Source organism: Mustela putorius, unplaced genomic scaffold, assembly GCF_011764305.1.
Source record: "Mustela putorius furo isolate JIRA1106 unplaced genomic scaffold, ASM1176430v1.1 tig00000253_pilon_pilon_pilon, whole genome shotgun sequence".
NCBI lineage: Eukaryota > Metazoa > Chordata > Mammalia > Carnivora > Mustelidae > Mustela > Mustela putorius.
The window spans coordinates 1,026,045-1,044,214 of NW_025421329.1; the positions used below are offsets into that span (position 1 = coordinate 1,026,045).

Below are 18,170 nucleotides of genomic sequence, written 5' to 3' on the forward strand. Positions count from 1 at the left end.
AACATTTTGGTTGCCCACTACTAAGTTCCTAAAACCCTGGTTTAGACCAGTCTATCTTTGCTCGTTCTAAACTTCACCACACTCCAGCGAAGACTGTAATTTTTACTACAAGGTTGAGGAGCTGATTGTATGGTGCGGAAGTATTTCCCAGTCCTCTCACTTCTTCGGGTTATATTTACTCAGCAAGAGGAGAGCTTCAGATTATCTGGTAAAATCCATCCAGACGGGTCAGTTAGAATAAACGTGGACAATTCGCGTTGACTGAATTCTCCTCCCATTTTCATATCCTCCAGGTCCAGAGGCAGCTTTCTACGGCTGACTCCCCAGATACCTAGCGCACCAGGCCCTATAGGCCACGCCCTCAGGTTCTCGAGCGCTGAGAAGCCGGGGGAAGCTCCCGCAACCTCACGCTCCTCCCAGGGTCCGCTCCACGCCCCGCCCCCCCAACGCGAGGCCATCTCCAGCCCCCTCGCGCCCTGGCTCCGCCCCCTCCAGCTCCCCAACGTCCTCGGCGTCTGGCCCGAGCCTGCGCCTGCGCGTGCGTCCTGGGGCCGAAGTAGGGGCGCGCGGTGACTGGAACGCGGAGAGCGGCGGACGTTGCAGCCAATGGGAGGCGTCGCTGGCTAGCGGCTGGGAGGCGGGGCCTGCGCGGGTGTTAGGTTAGCGCGAGGCGTGACCTAGTTGACAGGCTCTGAGGTGGTGCTGTGGCGGCGGCCGCGGGGCTGAGGCGGGTGGGAACCGAAGCCGAGCGCGGGCTGAGAGAAGAGGGCGGCGATTGGCGAGTGGCGCGGGACCCGGAGCCTCTTGCACTTTTTTCCTCCCGAGTGCCCCCTCCCACCCCTCCCACTCCACACACACCCTGTTTGCCCGTGAGCCTGGGGAACTTGCAGCTTAAAGCCAGCCACCCCCACGGCAACATGTACCCCAGCAACAAGAAGAAAAAGGTGTGGAGAGAGGAGAAAGGTAACTGGCCCGTCGAGTCCTGGGGGTGCGGGGGGTGGGGGTCGGGTGGGGGCGGGGGTCAGGGCTGTGTGTGCCGCGGCGCCCTCCGCCCGAGCTCCCGCCTCGCGCCCGCCCGGCCGGTGCCGCCTCCCTCGCGAGTCCGTGTGTACACACGCGCACACGCGCACACGCGCGCGCACACCAGCGTGCACGCGCCGCCCCCGGGCACCTGCAGCTCGCGCACGTGTGGGCGCACGCCCCTCTGCTGCCTGCCGCGCCCGGTCACCTTCTCCCCATGCGGGGCTGCCTTAGCCTGGCTGGTGGCTTGGATCCCCGCGCGTCAGTTCTCGGGCGCGGCACAACTTGCCCAGGTCCCCCACCCTCTCCCCGGACCCCATCTGGGACTTTCGGACTCCCGGCCAGGTTGTCCCAGGGACACGTGCCCGCCGGCGGGCACACGGGCTGCAGCTGCGCCTCCGCGCCAAGCTGACCCTCATGCGTTCACTCCTCCCCTCTGTCCCCCACCCCCCAACTGGCAGAGTGTCCGCACCTTCGGGCGTTTACCCCTTCTCTAGGCCCCTTCTGCGCCGCAGTGTGACTTTTGAAACCTGGAACTCGAAGGGAAACTGAATACGGGCTTCTTGTCCGTGAGCATCAGTGCTTTCAGCGAAGTCTGAAGGGGCTTTTCTCTGCAGTGTGTTTCTGTGTATTTCATGCCCTTTTGTAACCAGAAGTTGCTCAGTGTAAGATCGTGAAGCCGATATCACTCTCTCTGAATGCATCTACCCCTGAAATTTGTACATATAAAAGGTTATCCAGATCAGCTAGATTGACGGTGGCACTGATTCCTGTAAGAAGACACTGAAGTGTACCATCCAATCCTGTTTTCTCCCCCCCCCCAACCTTTTTCTCTGGCATTATAGTTAGATAATATTCCGACATAAAACTTTAGTCTCTGGCGTTTTTTCTTTCATGCTTTTCACACTTTTCTATTCTTTAGTTTTTTTACAGAAGTGTAGCAGATACTTGCATTGCTACTGCTAACATAGACTAAACCTGTGTATCCAGAGTGAAGTCGGGTGAGGGTAGTGCAGATCTCTCCGAAGTATCCTATTTCCTTCATATTAGAAGGATAATGGGGTGACTAGGTTGAGAGTTGATTTCCTTGATAATAGCTCTTTAAAACCTGTAGATTCTTTTCACAAGTCCTGGCCTTTATAAACACTAAGGCCAAACAGTGGACATAAGAAAGAGAATGTATGGGGAAAATAATCCTTTATATAGGGCCCACTTCGATGCAGAAGGAAAGGGATGGGGAGGGGGTTTTATTTTTTCAAATTAACTCCTGAGAAGATCTAAAACGGCTTTTAAAATATTGAAAGATTAGGTTGTATGTCATTTAATTATGTCTTAATGATTACGGGCTTATATCGAACTAAAAATTCTGTTGAGAATAATAGCCTGCTATATATAAAGTAGTGTCAAATAATCTTTGTTTTTGCAGTGTCAGTTACTTTAGTTTCAGCACATTTCCAATTTTTTTTTCCAACAATTTTCCTTGTAAGTATTGAAAGATCCTCTATGCCCATTTTTGTTGATGGTCTTGAAATGTTAGTTTTGTATTGATAAGAAGGCAAAAATAATGGAAATCAAGATTGTTTTCAATATCTGATTCACTGATGAAATTATGGTAATTGCTTAAGAAGTATTTTTCTGTTATAATGTTCCTAAAGTAACAATGTTATAATGGTCCTTCATTTAACATCTACACATTTGGACTGTGTCAAGCAGGCATTTTAGAATCTTAAATGTCTTGAGTTTTTGATATTTTGCTTCTAACAATAGGGGAAAACATAACCAAATTAATTTTTTTCAAGTAAAGAAGCAAGTGCACAATTAAAGAGGGTATTTAACAAATTAAATATGTCTTGTCTAAAACTAACCTATTTTTGCATGGAGTTTAATGGTGAAGGAAAAACTTAAACTGTGATTTGAAGACTTTAGTGTATGTCTCAGTGTATCAGGATGTCTATTTTGAATATTTAATATTAAAAAGTATGTATTGTACCATCAAGAGAGAACTAAGGATTTCTAATACAGTGGTTAGTATTAAAGAAGCTGATGGGATGCATGACCTTTTTTCTTTCATTGCACTGGTGAGGATTTTACTGTATTTTTGCAGCTGTTATTTAAGTCTGAAGGAAGGCTTATCCTCCTCATTGAAATGTCTGGCATTCTGTAAACACACTTTATCTCAGTATGCCATCTAATAGTAGGTCTGTCTACTTATATGCTTGGTTCATAGAGCAGATTGACTGTAAAGGGGAAGTATTCTTTCAGGAAAAGTTTTGTGTAATGCTGAAGTAACTGTATAGATGTTTGTGGTCCTTAGTATGTTTCATTGTTTAAACAAGTAACAAAGGACTTAAGTCTACATATGTTAAATGAACATTATTAATGTATCATTTTGAGCCCTAATTTAAAACCACTTAATGTGTGTTATAATTTCAAGTACTGGAACATAAATCACCTCTCTGTTTTACCTTATTTTCTTATTATTGATCTTGTATCTTTTCTAAGTGTCCATACTTAATGTTTCTATAAATGGAATGACAAAGGCCAGGTTGCATTTCTATGTTACCTTATGACATTTACTAAAACTACAAGTTGGTTCATGATATCTTTCAACCTAATTACTGATCTTGCAATATGTCTATATTAATGATCTGAACTCTTGTAGTAGTGCTTTGGAAAGTGCTAATCATCCCTTTTCCTCCTTTGTGTGAGTATTCCAAATTTACCATTTCCTTCAAGCTTCCTATTCTATCAGGACCCCCTCCTCCTATATTAAATACGTGACATTTCCTTTTAACTCATTTAGAAAATGTATGTCATTTAACATGAACAGCCCTAGCATTTTCCTCTGTCCATTTCTTTATACGTCCTTTGTCCTCAGCCTTGTTCTTACCTTAATGGAAGCACTTTTCTTTTTTCCTTCCTTTTTTTTTTTTTTTTTTTTTTTTTTGCTATCATTTATTCCCTTTTGGATATATTTAGTTTGTCAATGTCTTTAGGTTCCCCTCCTCAGCCTATAATGATACTTGAGTCTCTACCATAAAATACCTTTCTTTCCAAAGGGCTTCATCATGGAGTTGCTGTTCTTGCTTCTTTTCCTCAGTTTCCTTGTAGTCGTCCTGGATCTCAACTGTCCTCTAGTGAAACTAATGTTTCTAAATCCACTCAGTAGTAACAGTGATGGTACCAATATAAAAAGAGTTACTATTTGAGTCCAGTTTGTGTGCACAGCACTATTCTAAGTACAACAGTCTCCCCTCATTTATGGGGATATGTTCTAAGGCCCCCAGTGGATGCTTAAGACTGTGTATAGTACTGAACACTATATATGCTGTTTTTCTCCTTCTGTGTGTGTATGTGTGTATACACATATACCTATGATAAAGTTCAATTTATAAATTAGGCACAGTAACGTATTAGCAGTAACTAATGAAACAGAATAATAATGACTATATACTGTAATAAAAGTTATGTGAATGTGACATCAGAATATTTTATTGTACCGTACTCATCCTTTTTGTGATGATGTGAGATGATAAAACACCTGTGTGATGAGATGAAGTGAGGTGAATGACATGACATCGTGTTAGGTTACTAGTGACTCTATGACAATATGCCAAAGAGAGGATTATCTTCTTCTTGACTGTAGTTGACTATGGGTAACTACAACTATGGAAAGCAGAACTGCAGATAAGGGGGACTACTGTATCTTACATTGGTTATCTCATTTAATTTTCACAACAGCTCTGTGAGGTAGTATACTGTAGGGTCAAGAGCGTTGAAGATTTGTCTGATTTGAATCTTACCTGTATCGTTTACTAGCTGTAGACCATTATGTATGTTACACAACCTCTCTGGCTTAATTGCTTCATCTATAAATTGTGTATAATACCTACCTCAGAAAAACTGAGACATTAAGAGATTAGGTAACCCAAGATCACATAGATTTGTATGGTTGGGGATTAGAATCCAGACAGCTCTGTTAACCACTTTGCTTTCTTTTTAGTGCTGTTGGTGATCAAGTTGATAAAACCAGTGGCTTATTACTTTTTATTCTTCCTGATCTTCCTATAGCAGTTGACAATATTTCCCTTCTTCTACTTATTTTATTTTATATTTTAAGTTCAATTAACATATAGTGTATTATTTCAGTTTCAGTGATTCATCAGTCTTATATAAGACCCAGTGCTCCTTGTATCACTTGGCTTACTTAACGTCCATTGCCCAGTTATCCCATCCCTCCAATCCCCATCTTACTAAAACTCTTCTGTCTGCTGGTTTCTACATCATTGGCACTTTGATTCACCTTATACGTCCAGTGACATCTAAGTTTTATTTCATTTTCCCCCTCTTTGTGTCTACCCCTTAATTTTTCTTTTGAGGTTTGATCACATCCTTACCTTTTCCTGTGAACTTCCTTTAGGACCAGAAGTTTCAGTTGTAATTTCCAAAATCGCTAGGCTAGCTAGATCTCTTTCCTGATTTCCAGATTCTTGGATTTCAACTTAAATGCCCTTTAAGCATCTTACATTCAGTACAGTGTTAACCCTTGAGTGCTGTAGTATTGTGATTTGATTATATTACGTTTGGTTAAAATACTTTATTATTATTATTACTTCCTAATGTGGCTGAAGAAAAGCCAGTTCTAGGAGCAGGGGAAAATGTAGGCTTCCCATTTCCTGTTCTATTGTACTTAAATTAATACATTCTGCAGTTTATTTCTGAAAAGAATCTTTTTTTTTTTTTAAAGATTTTATTTATTTATTTGACAGAGAGAGACACAGAGAGGAGAGGGAGGGAGCACAGCAGGGGCAAAGGGAGAGAGAGAAGATGTAGATCTTGATCCCAGGACCCTGGGATCATGACCTGAACGGAAGGCAGATGCTTAATGACTGAGCCACCCAGGCATCCCTGGAAAGAATCTTTTAAAGTGATTATTTTATGAGGGTTAGATACCTACAGCTAGGTACTCTCCTTAAATCCATTCATTTTTGTAGTGTGCTTAAAGACAGTCAGAGAGAGAATAACTGTCATTCTCTTTACATTGTGGAGACCTTTGGTAAAGTATATGATACATGACAGCTGACATAACAGAAACATATCACCTCTTCTCAGGAGCTTATCCTGTGAAGGTAATACATTGTAGTGACTAATAATATAAGGTATGGTTTTTGACTTCTGGAGATATCTGACTGGATTTTAATGGAAAGCTTTCTTGCTTTGGACAGCTATTGAACTTTGATGTGTTTCATTTCCTTATCTACAAAATAAGAATAATAATACAGTTAATTTTGCTGAGTTGTTGGAAAGATGATTTCCATGAAATTTTATGTGTGAAGTACCTAGCACTTATAAAGAACTTATTGTTTTTAATTCTAAGATGCATTTTTAATAATATTTTTATATTGTCATTCTAAGATGCATTTTTAAAGATATTTTAATCTTATCAAGATGTATATTAAAAGTAGTATTTAGTTACCTCCACAAATATATTATTAAATTGAAAGTGCCCTTTTATTGTTGATGGCATTTCAAATGAAGGGAATGCTGTGGTGGCTGCCTTTTTTGTGCTCTTAGCATTTATACATACCTGTTTTAGGATTTTGTATTTTATTTATGTAGCTATTATTTTGTATAGTATCCATTCCTCTTTTGTCTTGTGAACTCCTCAAGGTTAAGGATCACCTTTACACCTGCAGTGTATAAACATATTACTTGGCACATAGTAGACTGATAATATATATTGATTTAAAGAGCTCATTTATTTCTTGGGCTATCATAAGAGTCTTCCTCATCAGGCTCTGCCCCATCCCCCATTGTAAAGTGGTATTAACTTGACCCTTTCTAACATTCAAAGATGGAGTCATTAGATTTTCATTTTGATGTTTTTCAACATCCAACCAGTTCTTTGGTTTGTTTACATGATTAATAGCTAAATTATAAAATAATTTCTGAGCTTAAAAGTTAAATACAAATGGAGATTCTGCTTTTATTTTGCAAGAACGTTTACTGAAGATGACCTTAGAGGAGAGACGCAAAGAATACATAAGGGACTATGTTCCCCTGAACACCATCCTATCGTGGAAGGAGGAGATGAAGGGCAAGAGCCAAAATGATGGTAAGTTTCTCAGAACAATTTTTCAGGGAGATACTGTTCCCATTTATTTATGACTTCTGCAGGACAGCTATTGATAGAAATGAATAACTGGCATTCAGTAAAGAGATGACATTTTTGCTATTTGAAGTAATTGCTTGGTTGTCATTTAATTGTTTTTAAGTCTGTTGTGTGTTATTTAAACTTAGGAAATTATATTAACATAATTCATGTTACGATATAGTGGTCCACATTTATATTACGACACTTAAAACTATTCTGTAGTTGTTCTTGGAGCAAATAATATTAAGGATTTGGTGCTTTGATGATGTGGCCCTTTGAGTTTGTTTTGATTAGGTTCATTTATTTCTTCAAGTTTCTTCAAGTTATTTTAAGGATTGGATACAGTTGGAAGTATCCTAGGAAGAATAGAGAAAAACTAACATTTCCCATAGTTTTAGAGAAGAATATATATTTTGTATGGTGTTGTAATTTATTTGCATGTGAAGTATTTGACAAAATTTACTCCAAAGTCTTTATGATTTAATAAGAGTCTAGATTGAGTGAAGATATGTGTTAGCATATAAATGAAATTTTAAGTATTGAAAAGGTACAGGGAAAAATTCTAAAAAAATGATATACTATTTTTAATTTATTTTTATTACTTATTTAATTTATTTTTATGCTTACCTCTGAATTAGCACTCATTGGTGTTAATGGTCTGGATATGAAGCTTAGAAGAAATAGGGTGCTTTTTAGGATACTTAACAAGTGAGAAAGAGAGGTAACTTTATGAAAGGGACTTGGAATGTACTATTTTCACAGGTTCTGGTCTTAGATTGATGGAACTATACAAGATACTATGGGTTCAGAACAAAATTAATATGAATTTCTGTGGAAAAATCTGTGAGAAACCGCAGTCCAGTTCGGCTTTGGTGTCTGTGAAGAGAACACACATTTATTTACCTGAGTGTTTGCATTTTAGACAGAATTTTTATTTTTTTGGTGTTCTGCTTGAAAACATGTTCTAAGGGGGTCATTGGACAATCTCATTGGGACATGCACATATAACATCTTTGCCCAGGGTTTTTAATAAATGCAAGCTGTTTTCTAACAGTCTAATGAAAACCTCATTCATTGAAAGAGAAGGTAGTGCTATGTAATGAAAAATGAATGAAAATGAATATGAAAAGAATGTAGAACTAGAGAGCAAAAGGATGGAATTTGGGCCTTGATTATCTAAAACCGTGTGCCTTTTTCATGTTTGGGTCTCAGTTATTTCTTCTTTTTTAATAAGACACTGGTATCAAATACTCCAGCACCATTTTTTATGGCTAGTAAAGCTCTCTTTTTCTAGTACTTCATTCTTCTGATTTTCTTCTTAGTTGCTGTTAGAACTGGTCACTTTTCTAAGGATGCCATACTTGATGTTCTTTTAAAGCAATTTTTGCCTCTCAGAAAGAGGTAAATTCCTGTTGCTGTCAAAATTGACAAATACCCAGGTTGTAGTGCCCTATGTTGGTCTGCTCACCTCTGCATAAAGTTGTCCTTTATGTTGGCTGCTTCTGTTTGAATATACACATAAAAGTGTAGGGTTTAACTGGGTTGTCCAAGAACTCACAGTTGGGTGTTTTCAGAGATATCACACACCAAGATACATTCCCTAAATCAAAAAAATACATTGAATAACACCTACCATTGTTATTCCCTAACAGGATGCTGTGTATTTACTCCTGTCTCCCAGTATGAATTTTATAATTGGTTACAACTGCTCTATGTATTTCACTTTTATTCCTTCATGCTTTTTTGAACTGAAAACTTTTCATGGGAAGTGAGGTGATATGATCAAAATTGTTTTTCTTTTGAACACTGTTTTATTCTGTCTAATGTTACGTGCTCCCCTGTTGTGACATAGAAATTAGTGGCTAGCTTCTTTTTTCATGAAAGAAGATGCATCATCTGACAAGTAATATCTATTTATTACTTTATATAATATATATCTTTCAAAAATGCTTTCTTTCAGTGTTACCTATCCAGTGTGCAGTTAAGGGAGTTTTAGTATTTTAACAGTTTGAAAGATTCTTTGAGAATATAAATTTAAAAAATAATAAAGGACAACTGTAGTTTGTATTTTATTTTGACATGTTTAAGCTGCTGCTCATAAGTGTATAGTATCTAAGTAGGTTTGGATTTTTATAATATCTATTTTTTAGGTGTTAGATTTCAAGCTAAGTTTTAAAAGAAGTCTATAATTCTTTGTCCTATGGTTTCTGATTTGTAGGACATGAGCAGTATCTATGGGGCTTGCACAATATTCCAATTTCAAGTGTTGTCATTTATTACTTACACTTTTATCGAGGGACATTTTGGCCTTGATATCCTGGATTACATGGAAAGTTCTCAAGCAATTGTTTTTAATTTTTTTCTTACTTTGCTCAGTTTTGCTTTACTTTAATTAAATGCTTTTTGTTATTATATTGTAGTAGAAAGTTAAACAAGCGAGGGAGTAGTGGAATGTGTTTGTCATAATTTTGATTTTAAGGCCTTCTAAAATAGGAAGCCCAGAATTGCCAGATGCAAAATCATTTTTTCTGCAGAAAGGAGGAAGTAGGGAGATTACCAAAACAAACAAAAAACAAAAAACTGGCCCCACAACCTGCTTTCTTATTGTTCATGTTCATATTTGTTAACGGCTCTTGGCAAATCTCTGAAATTATGTGCTTCCACTTACTTAATAATTATTTCATTTGTCAGTTGCTTTATTGAAGGGAATTTTAAAATGCTTGTCTCTTATGCTATGTCTCAACACCTGCAATAGTGCCTCATGGGTAGGTGAGCACAATTAGTATGTTAAATAATAACACCTCAGAGGTTAACCATCTATGAAGGAGAATTCTCTATTTTTTTCCCCAAACTTTAAAATGAGTATTTAAAAACGTATATAAAAATAGAGTAATATAATGAATCTTTATACGCCAGTCACCCTGTTTCAACAGTAAAGACATGGCCAGTTTTATTTCATTTATACCAGTGCTTCCCAATAATTTTCCCAGATTGTTTTGAAGCAATTCCTGTCATAATAATTTTATCTGTAAATATATGTGTGCATATATCTCTAAAATTTAGGGACACATTTTTTGTTTTGTTTTGTTTTGTTTTTTGCTATAACCACAATGCTCAGATCATGTGAAATTAATAAATTTTAATGTGATTAAATATCCAATTAGTATTAAAAATTTTTACAATCATCTCATGAAGGATTTTCCTTTTTTAATACAGGTTTGCTTGAGTTAAGATCTAAACAGGGTCCACATTTGCGTTTAGTATATTTCTGAGTCTCTTTTAATGTATAGTTCCTTTTCCCTCTATCCTCTCTCCTACCCCCTGTATTTTATTTGATAAATAATGTAGGTTATTTGTCTTACAGAATTTTTTGCATTTTGGATTTTGCTGACTGCATCTTTGTAGTGTCACTTAACATGTTCTTCTGTCCACTGTGTTACTTATGAGCTGGAAGTTAAATCCAGAGGTTTGATCAGACTTGGGTTTAATTTTTTTTAAAGAACACTTCAGAGATTATTATACCTCCTTTTTAAAAAAATATTTTATTTATTTGACAGAGAAAGAGGGCACAAGCAGGGGGAGCAGCAGGCAGAGGGCGAGGGAGAAGCAGCAGGCAGAGAGAGAGGCACCAAGCAGGGAGCCCAACGTGGGGCTTGATCCCAGGACCTGAGATCATGACCTTTGCTGAAAGCAGATGCTTAACCCTCTGAGGCACGCAGGCACCCCTGGTACACCTTCTTTTGCATAATTTTACAAGGTGCATAATGTTTGGTTACCTCTCTGTTGATAAGACTGATCGATCACTGGGTTCAAGTATTGCCAGCTTAATCTATCCATTGTAAAATTCCATATCAAATTTTCACCTAATGATTTTCACAGCCATTGATGATCATTGCTTCGATCCATTATTTATTTATTTATTTATTTATTTACTATTTTTTTTTTAAAAGATTTTATTATCTATCTGACAGAGATCACAAGTAGGCAGAGAGGCAGACAGAGAGAGAGGGGGAAGAAGGCTCCTTGCTGAGCAGAGAGCCCAATGCGGGGCTGGATCCCACGACCCTGGGATCATGACCCGAGCCGAAGGCAGAGGCTTTAACCCACTGAGCCACCCAGGCGCCCCTCGATCCATTATTTTATTAGAGGTTGCAAAAGAGTCTTATTCTGATTTGATCATTCCTTCTTCATTTATTATTTGGACTGCTGTAAAGAACTTTCTCCTATCAATTTTTTTTTGTTTCCATGGAATATAGTTTATACAGAAAGGCAGAATGGATGCTAGAATCCCTTTATTTACCAGTTTTTAAATTGTGTTGGTTTCTTGAAATCTTCCAAAGGTAATCAAAGCATTTTTTCTTTTAATTTTTTAAATTTATTTTAGAGAGAGTGTGTGAGAGTGAGCAGCGGGAGGGATCAAGGGAGAGGGAAAGAGAGAATTGTGAGTGGACCCTATGTTGAGTGTGACGCCTGATGCAGGGCTAGATCTCATGATCCTGAGATAATAGACTTGAGCTGAAATCGAGTTGTGTGCTCAAGGCACCTGGGTGGCTCAGTTGTTTAAACAGCTGCCTTCAGCTCAGGTCATGATTCTGGAGTCCTGGGATTGAGTCCCGTATCAGGCCCCCAGCTCCACGGGGAGTCTTGCTTCTCCCTCTGATCTTGTCTCATGTTCTCTCTCACTCTCTCTCTCTCAAATAAATAAATAAAATCTTAAAAAAAAAAAAAAGAGTTGGACGCTCAATGGACTGAGCCCTCCAGACTCCCCTCATTTTAATTTTTGGCTATCATTTTGCATCTCTCTCTCTCTCTCCCTGCCACCTATGTATATTAAGTGGGAGTACCCAATGGTTAACAGTCTACAAAGGATGTGCATGTAAAGTATAGCTCTCAGATAAAAAGATACAATTACTAAAATGTAGTCTTAGGGTATAGTAGAAAAGCAAATATAGATACATAGATACATGGATGGATGGATGGATATGATAGAAAAATGACATTGTTTTCTTTGTAGGGACGAAAAGTTCTCAGGGTTAATTTGTATGTGTTCTGTTCTCCATTGCTACTTCCAAGTTAAAATTCTTCTAAAATACCACTGAAAGAAGCATTGTTGTTATTTTCTTTGGATGGAGCAAAGGATTGGCAAAAACTCTGCTATGCTTATGCTAATTTTGTCTTACTAGTTAGTACAGGGAAAACAGCTACAGCTGTAAGTTTAGATGTTTGAGTCATTACTATTAATGTTTACATGGAACAGCAAAGGAGGAGAAATATAATAAATTATGAAGATGTGTTAGATGAAAAATATATAATTATTTTACTCAGGTATGACAAATTTTTTAAAATGGGTCATTCAGGAGGAAACTTCATATTTCTTATCTTGATATATTTCATATCTTATATACCAATCTGATTTATAGTCCTTTGAAAACACTTAACTAGAAATGGTCTGAACTGTGAAGTCTTTGTGTGAATCTCCATTTTTTGAGGTATATAGAAATATCTTGAGATTGTGGGTTGACTAGAGGCATGTGTGTAATCTTTCTTTCATTTTAAAAATACTAGCATCATTAGCTTAGAAGTTCAAACTTAGTTGCTCTCATTTTCATTAGAACTAATTTTTTGGGGGGCTGGGTGGCACAGTCATTAAGCGTCTGCCTTCAGTGGCTCAGGTTATAATCCTAGGGTGCTGGGACTGAGCCCACATCAGGCTCCCTGCTCGACCAGAAGCCTGCTTCTCCCTCTCACACTCCCCCTGCTTGTATTCCCTCCCTTGCTGTGTCTCTCTCTGTCAAATAAATAAATAAAATCTTGAGGGAGGGGAAAAAAAAATTAATTTCTTCTGTTAAATGATTTCCACAAGAGGTAATAGTTGACCAAAAAAAAAAGTTAAGTCCAAACTCCTCAATCTCTCAGTCACTGAGATCTTATTTCATTGTGGGTATTGAATTTTGCTGGAATTTACCTGTGTGCCAAGTTGACTATTGATATTTAGAAATAATTTTTAAAAGGTATGTCTTAATATTTTGATGTTGGTCAAATATTCAAATATTCATTTTCAAATATTCAAATATATTCAGATTTTCAAACGCTTGGTCCAGTATTTTTATCCTTAGTAAATTTACAATAACTTTTTTGAATGTTAATATTTTTATTAACCACTGGAAATGAGGAAATAATAATATAATTACTTATGTTACTATATATTACATGAAGAGGGGTGAGGGACCATAAGGGTAGAAGGAATTAAAAAAAACAAAATGAGTGAGTATGATGAGGTGGGCACTGCCCCAGATTTTTAAATGATGTTAACAACTTTATTTGATTAAATATTTGATGTTATTAGTTGGAAGAGCACAATTTAAAATGACTAAAGAATTAGGAAAATGGCATTTAAAACAGGATAGAGTTTAGGAGGGATATAAATATTGGAAAGGAATATTTCCTGTTTAATTTTTTGATATTGATTCCTTTTTATATTTAGTTTAAACACTATGCTTTAAAAGTAGAATGGTCTGTAGAAGCAGAAGGCGGCTCAGAGCAAAACTTCTTAGCTTCTTAGATAGAAATATTTTCAATTTTTTACAATTTTCTTTGAGAGAGTGTGTGTGCACGGGCAGGGGGAAGGGCAGAAGGGGAGAGAGAGAAAATCCCAAGCAGACTCAAGGCTCAGCAAGGAGCCAGACACGGGACTTGATCTCAGGATCCTGAGATCATGACCTGAGTGGCAATCAAGAGTTAGATGTTTAACTGACTGAGCCACCCAGGCACCCTTAGATAGAGCTTTTTTATTTTGAGTGGGTGGTGATTTCCCCCCCTTTAATATGATCTTCAAATAAATTTAGTTTAAAAAACCAGAAATCGGACGCCTGGGTGGCTCAGTTGTTAAGTGTCTGCCTTCAGCTCAGGTCATAATCCCAGGGTCCTGGGTTCAAGCCTTGCGTCGGACTCCCTGCTAGGCAGGGGGCCTGCTTCTCTCTCTTCTACTTGCCCTGTTTGTGCTCCCTCTCTCCCTATGTCTCTTTCTGTCAAATAAATAAATACAATCTTTAAAAAAAATAAAGAACCAGAAACCTATTTTTGCCTCAGGCAACAAAGACCATTCTGGCTTATCCTTCAAACAATAATTTGTGACACTTCCATTACCAACAAAGATGTTGCAAAAGTAGAACTTAATTAGAAACAGACATTTTTCGCTTTACAATTCAAAGTAAGGACTAGTATAAAGACTAAAATTCTAAAATGTACTAAACTTTATGGTTTGGCCCCTCTCCTCTTTTGGCTCTTTATTATACCACTCCTTTTCTTGGTCTCTGCCTTTGGCCACACTATCCTTTTTTGTTTCTTGAATGTTCTGTGCTCCCTCCCACTTTCACTACTGGGTCTTTACCTGTATTTATCCCCGCCCCACACCCCGTTAACACTTCTCTCACCTTAATTTTTCTCAGCTTTCATTTCTCATCTTGAAACCCTTCTATTATTATTTTTTGGAGTCTTCCCTGAGCCCTTATTCTGGAATAGTTTCCTTTACTATAAGATACTTTCATAGTGCTATGTTCCTTTTCATAGAACATTTATATTACTTTGTTTTTATGTAGTCAATGTCAATAATAGGATTATCTTTATCAGGTTATCTCTCTGTATGTGACTGTAACTACTAGGGAAATAAGGATGATGTCTTCACTCCCCTTAATGTCTCTGGCATCTGTGATAGTACTTGCTGCATAGTAGATACTCAGTAAATACGTGTTGTGTGAATTGACTAAATTAGAAACTACTTGCCTGGTGGTATTTTCATGTATTATTTCCGTTCTCTTACCTTTTTCTTTTTTGCTCTGTTGTAAAGATTCTTGTGGGAATGATGGGCTTAGAAATTAAGCCAGATGCTTTTTAATGTAGGTAACATATGCGTTTAGATCTCTGTAATATAAGGTTGGTTTTATTAAGTTTTAAAATTTAGTCTACTGATATATTTGAATAAAGTTTTTATTGAACTAGTACATAGATATATAACTAGTTGAGGCAAGGATGGGAATTCATGTGTATTCATCAGTATTGCATGTTTATAATAATTAGTAAAAATGTCATCATTTCAGTTTCTATGAGCTTAAGTGTTAAAAGAGCCTGGGGTGCCTGGGGGGCACTGTCAGTTAAAGCCACTAACTCTTGGTTTCAGCACAGCTTAGGTCATGGTATCAGGATCATGAGATTGAGCCCTGCCCTGGGCTCTGTGCTCAGTGCAGTCTGCTTAAGTTCTCTCTCTCTCTCCCTCTCTCTCTCTCTGCACCTGCCTCATGCTCCCTTTCTTTGTGTCAAATAAATCTTAAAACAGATGTTTTTAAAATGTCAGAAGAGCTTATGTTAAATGGGCATAAAACATAGACACTAAATTTATTGTATAGTAATAATTTAAAATGTAAAAAAAACTTAAAATATTGCCATTCTAAATGCATTTACTGGGGCACCTGGGTGGCTCAGTGGGTTGAAGCCTCTGCCTTCAGCTCGGGGCATGATCCCAGGGTCCTGGGATCGAGCCCCATGTTGGGCTCTCTGCTCCGCGGGGAGCCTTCTTCCTCCTTTCTTTACCTGCCTCTCTGCCTACTTGTGATTACTCTCTCTCTGTCAAATAAATAAAATCTTTAAAAAAAAAAATAAAATAAATGCATTTACTTTGGCATTATTGATTCTTGATATGTAAAGCAATTCTAAGAAATTATGTTAATATTATACCCCATTTAAGCACTTTACTGAGTTAGTTGGTTTACTTCAGAAAGAACTTGGCTACGGACAAGTAGTTTGGTCCCCTATAAGAGAATTAGGCTAAACAACGTCTAAGAATTTTGAGAACAACGGCCTTCATTGTAATAATGTATGAAAACATTAAAAATTTTATGATGATACTCTGTGTGATGTTGTAATGGTGCTGTGTGATGGTGTAAGCACTGTTTTAGTCAGACATTTGTCAACTAAGGTTAATTTCTAAAATGGAGAAGAAAAAATATGAAGTTACTCAGGGATTCATGATTCACTACGTGGTTTTGTCTTTCTTCCACTTTTTTTCACTTTTGGTCCTTTTACCTCCTTCCCAAGATTGTTTTAACAAAAGTATATTTTATTGTGCATTGGTGTGTATACCACTATGTGCTATATGAATTGTCCTTGTATTTAAGCTTTTTAAACAATAATACAGAACTAAAACCCTTTCTTTTTTTTTTTTGGTATTTATAATGACTTGGTGTTGAGACCGCAAGATGAAAAGTCCCTTCTGTGTGTTTCGTAAGTCTGTAGTTCACAGATTCTCTTAGCTTTCTTTTTAACTTATTAGGTGAATTAGTAAACAGATTTTACTTAAATACTTTTTGGTCAGTTCAGATGGGTACCTTGAGATGAGTTATAGAATAGATTGGTGGTAGGCAAAGCCAACATTTTCCTTTCATTTTCTTATTTCTTCTCCCTCTGATCATTTTTCAACATGAAAGAGTCTTTATAAAGTCATAGTCTTCTTTTTTGAAATAGTTACTGATTTTCCATGTAAGTATTTAAAACACAGATTTAAATACCACTTACGGTTTTAACTAAGCCTTTGATTTAGAACCACATTGAAGATTACTGATGAAACAGGAATCAAAATATTGTTCAATAATACCCCCCCAAATATATAACAATATACAGATTAGCAACAAAATACAGTTCGACAGTAGTCTATATGCCTGACCATATTTATGGTGGGGCAAAAGATAATGTGCCTTTCAAGGTTTGTAATACTGAGGTTTAGTTTGGCCTAACTCCAGAGAAGCTATGGATTTCAGATTGCTGGTTGTTTCCTAGAGGTTGGATTAGGATGTATTCAGTTTTTCAAGAAACCCCAAAATATAGGGGATTCTCTCACCAATATTAGATTTGTGATGTGTCTGCCATATGAATATAACCGAGCTAGAGAATCTCCAAATTTTGTTCTTCTCTGGTATGTTGGGGTAAAAACTTTCAGGGTGTATGTGTAGGTGTCCATAAGTTGAGGCTTAATGCTAAAAACTCATCAGACATGGCAGTGGTATCCATTATTTTGACATATATGTATCTTGCATAAAACTGTGGGAGTACAGAAGTTTTGGGATTGAACATAGCTGGCATCAGATCCTAATTCTGTCCTAGCCAGAGAACATGTGACATCCCTAAACTTATCTCTTCATTTGCTACTTGCCACATAGGGGCTGATTGTTTCTCCATCCCAAGGTTTTTCTGAAAATTGAAGGAGGTATCAATAGGACTACATAGCTCCAAAGCTTTCTATTCTTATAATAGAATGCACCTTTCTTTTGCAGGAAACTCCTTGTGACTCCATATTCACGACTCCTAGTCACATCTGTGTTCTTAACTAATGTATATAACGTAGATTTTTTTTTCCTCTTCCTGTAACTGTAACTACATATCTACTTTGAATTTGGTCTGTCTGCTTTAAAGAGGTAGAAATTGTGGAAGGGGCACATGCACCCGAATGTTTATAGCAGCAATGTCCACAATAGCCAAACTATGGGAAGAACCTAGGTGTCTGTCAACAGATGAATGGATAAAGAAGATGTGGTATATATGTATACAATAGAATACTATGGAGCCATCAAACCCCCCCCCCCATCTTGCCATTTCAGCGACGCGGATGGAATTAGAGGGTATTGTGCTAAGCGAAATAAGTTAATCAGAGAAAGAATTATCATATGATCTCTCTGATATGAGGAATTTGAGAAGCAGGGCAGGTGATTGTGGGGGGGTAGGGAAGACACAAGAGGGAGACAAACCATAAGAGACTCCTAAACTCAGGAAACTAACTAAGGGTTGCTGGAGGGGTGGATAGGGTGGCTGGGTGATGGACATTGGGGAGGGTATGTGCTATGGTGGGTACTGTGAATTGTGTAAGACTGATGATTCACAGACCTGTACGCCTGAAACAAATAATACATAATATGTTAATAAAGAGTCCTTTAAAATAAAAAAAAAGGTA

General features: G+C 37.7%; 1 protein-coding gene across 1 annotated transcript in view; it reads left to right on the forward strand.

The window, feature by feature from the left end:
- Window positions 1–642: 642 nt before the first annotated feature.
- The window catches only part of MACROD2 (mono-ADP ribosylhydrolase 2), a 1,942,726-nt gene continuing 1,925,198 nt past the window's right edge, over window positions 643–18,170 (forward strand). Inside the window, exons 1-2 of the mRNA XM_045078428.1 lie at window positions 643–963; window positions 7,019–7,135. Coding sequence (XP_044934363.1) covers window positions 918–963; window positions 7,019–7,135 — 163 coding nt within the window. The 5' untranslated portion in view covers window positions 643–917. The remainder of the gene's footprint in view (window positions 964–7,018; window positions 7,136–18,170) is intronic.